General features: G+C 59.9%; 1 protein-coding gene across 1 annotated transcript; it reads left to right on the forward strand.

The window, feature by feature from the left end:
- The first annotated feature begins 1,949 nt into the window (after positions 1-1,949).
- Positions 1,950-3,585, forward strand: HOXC12 (homeobox C12). The gene is made up of 2 exons (XM_042944566.1): positions 1,950-2,556; positions 3,347-3,585. Exons 1-2 carry the CDS (start codon positions 1,950-1,952, stop codon positions 3,583-3,585), a joined length of 846 nt encoding a protein of 281 aa, XP_042800500.1.
- The last annotated feature ends 1,397 nt before the right edge of the window (positions 3,586-4,982 follow it).

A 4,982-nucleotide genomic window follows, 5' to 3' on the forward strand; every position in this document is an offset into this window, starting at 1 on the left:
AGGCCAATCCAGGCTGTCTCCTGCCCGCCGCTCCGCGCCCCGGCTCGCGCGGTTCTGACTGGAGGTGACTGCACGGGGCTAGCATCTCACCGCTCGGCCTCGGTTCCGGCAAGTGGGCCCGGCGGACGTGGGGCGGGCTCCTGGCGGCGGGAGGGGCCTGGCCGGGCAGCCGGGGCAGCCGGGGCGGGGAAGGGGAAGGGGAAGCGGGGCGAGGGGCGGGCGCCGCGCTGGGAGCTCTGAGCTGCGCCGGGCAGGGGGAGACGCTCTCGCAAATTTCTGTCCGAGGGAGCAGTTCGGGTTTAGGAAATGAAATCGCCTGGCGAGCTGTGGAATTCGAAGAATCTGAGTTTCTCTCTGCCGCGTCCTGCAGAGGAGAGAGGGAGAAAAGGGGAGATGAGAAGCCTCAGCTTAGATCTGCTTTTGTAGGTTCAGCTCATTCTCAGATACTTAACTTTCACCTACGTGGGTTGCTTTCTGCCCGATTCTCGCGGAGACCCTCGGTTTCTCCATCTAGCTCTTCTGATGTTTCCCCGTATGTAGACGTTTGCTGAACTATCTGTTGGACTTTGTATTACTTAAAGCCGTTCATATTGTAGAGGAGCCTGAAACAATCAAATAGAAATCCGAGTATTTTGTCTACTAGGCACCAATAGGATACACCTAGTGCTGAAGGCTTTGTTTTGTTTTTCATTTTAATCCGCTTATCTGTATTCTGTGGACGTGGTTGAGATCAGATTGTGGTTTCCAGATGTCGATTAATTTCATCAATGGCCAGCGTCGGGTTTTCAGCCTTTTCTGAAAGGAGCTGCCGAGGTTAGCACCATAAATATAATTTTAAGCCCCCAATAAGATCATTCTCCGGATCCCTCTCCCTCACCCCCAGCACACCTACTGACATTGGCACCGCCATCTGATGGTCCCAGCAGCAGGCTTAGATGGTTCTGGAGTGTGGGGGTCTACTCCGAAGTGGGAATCAGGAGCCTCTCAGGCCAGCCCAAGCTCTGCTGGAGTCCCAGAGCCTCTTGCTGCAAAGACTCCGGAAGACCCCCCAGAAACTCATGTGACCCACAAAAGTCCCAAGGAAGAGTAGTTCAGGCCCCCAGGTTTTCAAGAGCAGGTAGTCAAGTCCACATCGAGCTGGGCACCTCCTTTTCCTGCTTCCTTTCTGCATCTGTCCTATAATGGTGAGTAGAAATGTGAGGCTAGGGTGGCTTCCAGCTTGGGGGGGGAGAGGTGGGAATACCCAGCATTGCAATTCTCTCATAGTCCTTCCTGGAGGAAAGGACCCTAAGTGTCCCCCCAAATTCCTGTGCAGATAGAGCTGAGGAGGGGGAGCACCGCAGTAGCAGGGCTGGGAAAGACCGTGGCAGGGAAACCTGTCCTTACCCCCACTTCGCCTCTACTGTAAATAAACCCCGAGCCAAAGGGCTCATCCGTCTCCTTAAACAGCCAGTAAACTTTATATGACACAATATCTAATAGTAATTTATTGGGGAGATATTGTAAATTCCAACGGTTTTAGTTAATAAAGGAGCTAATTAAAGAGGGACAGGCTGTGCTTGGCCAGCTGTTGGCGAGAAGATAATACATCTGGGGGGGGGTGCATGGTGCAGAAGTGTGTATGTGCAGGGATTTTTGGTGTGGCTTTTTCCCTTTTGCCCCGGGTCGGGCGATTGACTCACTATCTGCATTAGGTTTTATGATATTTTTAAAAACCAGAAACCAACGACTAAATCTGCCCCCGAGTTTTGTCTCTCCCCCCCCCCACCCCAGAGTGGGGAAGGGGGAAGTTGGAGTTGGTGCAAGGTGGGGGGATTCGCTGTCCCCACCCATCCCCCTGGCGGCGGCGCCCACGTGAGCCTGATGGCCAATGGGTGGCCGGTGCAGGTTTAACTATGTTTAATGTCAGATAGCAATAAAGTAGAAGCTGCCGGCCGGGCCCCGCGGAAATGGGCGAGCATAATCTCCTGAATCCCGGGTTTGTGGGGCCGCTGGTGAACATCCACACGGGAGACACGTTCTACTTCCCCAACTTCCGCGCGTCCGGGGCGCAGCTGCCAGGGCTGCCTTCGCTGTCCTACCCGCGCCGTGACAACGTGTGCTCGCTGCCCTGGCCGTCGGCGGAGCCCTGCAATGGCTACCCGCAGCCCTATCTCGGCAGCCCGGTGTCGCTCAACCCGCCCTTTGGCCGCACGTGCGAGCTGGCGCGCGTGGAGGACAGCAAGGGTTACTACCGCGAGCCGTGCGCTGAGGGCGGCGGGGGCCTGAAGCGTGAGGAGCGCGGGCGCGACCCGGGCCCAGGAGTCGGGCCGGGGGCGGCGCTGCTGCCGCTGGAGCCGTCGGGGCCCCCTGCGCTCGGTTTCAAGTACGACTACGCGGCGGGCGGCGGCGGCGGCGACGGGGGCGCGGGACCCCCGCACGACCCGCCCTCGTGCCAGTCACTGGAATCCGACTCCAGTTCGTCCCTGCTCAACGAGGGCAACAAGGGCGCCGGCGCCGGCGACCCGGGCAGCTTGGTATCGCCTTTAAACCCCGGCGGCGGGCTCTCGGCCAGCGGTAAGGACCCCGGCCCACTCTTGAGGCGTACTCAGGACCGGACAGCTCACCGGGGCGGGCAGGGTAGGACTGAGCTAGGGCCGCCTGGGGTGACAGAATGTGTGGTGAGGAAGGGCTTCTTTTAAAAAGAAGTGCGGGGTGGGGGGAGGGCCTATAAACATGTAAATATCCCCATAAAAGAGCTGGAGAGATTCCCCTTTTCTGGACCTGCGGCTGGCTAGAGGGGGCAGGGAGCTCCGGCGAAGGGGATTCTGACCTAGACTTCCCCAGGCCTAGGGGTGGGGGGTGGGGACCGAGAGCTTGGTCTCTGCTCTCTAGGACCTCACCCCCCGCCTTGGCACAGACTCCCGTTACCTACATTTTTTCTCCCTCTCTTAAGAAACACCAGTGGACCTGGTTTACTCTGGCCACTGGCTCATTCATGTCTGTTCTAGCTGATCAGGGACCCAGCACATCCTGGAGAAGGTGAAAGGAAGGGGCCAGGATATCCCGGAGCAGGAGAGCTTTGGGGAGAAGTGAGGGGTTCGAAGCACAGAGGGTCCAGGGATACTACGGTGGGAAGTCCAGTCGAGGAGGCCAGGAGGAGTGAAAGGGGGGAAAGAGGATGGTGAAGGTGGGAGAGTTGATGGGGATGGGGGTCTGCGTAGAAGAGAGGAGATGGGAGATGGGAGAGGAGAGGCCTGGGGTTGGGCGGTTAGGCCAAGGTGCAAAGGGCTGGGGAAGGACCGAGGGCACTGGGCTTGTCACCTCTTGGTCCTCTGGCCAACGCTGCCGGTTCGTCTCCACCCAGGCGCGCCCTGGTACCCGATCCACAGCCGCTCCCGGAAGAAGCGCAAGCCCTATTCGAAGTTGCAGCTGGCGGAGCTGGAGGGGGAGTTTCTGGTGAACGAGTTCATCACGCGGCAGCGCCGGAGGGAACTCTCAGACCGCTTGAATCTTAGTGACCAGCAGGTCAAGATCTGGTTTCAGAACCGGAGAATGAAAAAGAAAAGACTTCTGTTGAGGGAGCAAGCTCTCTCCTTCTTTTAGGCGGCAAGACACGGGCACCGGCCCCGGACTGAGCCTGTCTCTGGCAGGGAGCAAGAGGGGGCGCTGCCTGGGACCCAGTCCCCGCTTAGAACGCCAGGCATCTCTGGCAGGCCCTCCCTGGACATCCTCTTGTCTGTTTTGTTTGTGGTTCCCTCCCACACACCCCCAGCAGGCCCTGCCAGGTCCCAGAGAGAAGGGAAGAAGCCAGCCAAGGAGAGAGGAAGCCCACAGCTGCAGGCAGGGGATAGGGGCAGGGAAGGCTGAGGTGCTGGGGAAGGACTGGTTTGCAGTGGGACCGGGGCACTGGGCCCGGGGCTGAGGAGCTGGAGCAAAGGTAATCCAGGCGCCCCCCTCCCACCACTTTCCTTCCGTGGTCGGAAGTCAACCTGCAGTAGGCAAAAGTGGGGACAGTGGAACCGAGGCTCCCCAAACTCCCAGCGGTTGGGGTTAGGAGAGGCGGAGAGGAGGGAGCAAGAGTGGAGCGTCTGCGGAGAGATTGGCAGGGGTCAGCGTAGCTATGCAAGGGCAGGAGGAAGTGGAGAAACCTGGGAGGAAGTGCGGTTTGGGAGAACAGCGTGATCATTAATGCCCAGTAAAGTCCGCTGGGGTCTCGTCCTCTAGGCCTGGAGGCCGAAGGGGCCGAGGCACAGGCGTTTGACAGAGCCGGCTGCGGACAAGGCGACCATCAGCCTTAAGTCCCCTCTGGGGCGGGCTGCCTGAAAAGTCTCCTGGTCTCCAGCCCTCTCCCGACGCCTCTGCCCGCCCATTCGCTCACAGGTGTGCTGCCAGGCAGTCTTCCTGCCGCCTAGGCGGCTGCGGACCGGAAGCCGCAAGCGCGGAATTGAGAGCCCAGCGGACGCAGCCTCGGGCATAGTAGCCACCCCAGGGACCCCCACCTGGCCCTCCAGGAAGCCCAAGAGGCTATGAAAGAGTCTGCGAAGCGCGGCATTGATTGGCCGGGAGAGTTTCTGGCAGCCGCCGCTACCGCCGCTGATTCTCCCTTCCCCGCTGGCGTTCACGGTCACGGCCGGCCAGAGGCTGGACCGGCATAATTTACGAGGCAGGAGGAGAATCTGCCCCTAAAGGGGCTACCGGCCGCAGAGGCCCCTGCTCAGCCCTGGTTTCCCAGGCTGGTGACAATGAAGGAGGGGGGCGCTGCAGTCCCCCACACAACTCCTTTCTCTCTTTTACCCATCCCCATTCCACCCGCCCCCCCCCCCCCACCCCACAACGTCGCCCTTTGTCTCAGGATCCTCTGCCTCCGCCTCCCCCTGGCCGGCCAGGCGCGAGTACAAGGACCAGAGCTGAAGGAGGGATACATCCTCAGAACCGGTCGGAAGCCAAAGAGTGGCTTCTTCTGCAGAGGGCCTTTTATTCAAAGCCCCCTTCAGGCCCCA

The sequence above is a fragment of the Panthera leo genome, chromosome B4 (assembly GCF_018350215.1).
Source record: "Panthera leo isolate Ple1 chromosome B4, P.leo_Ple1_pat1.1, whole genome shotgun sequence".
Lineage (NCBI taxonomy): Eukaryota > Metazoa > Chordata > Mammalia > Carnivora > Felidae > Panthera > Panthera leo.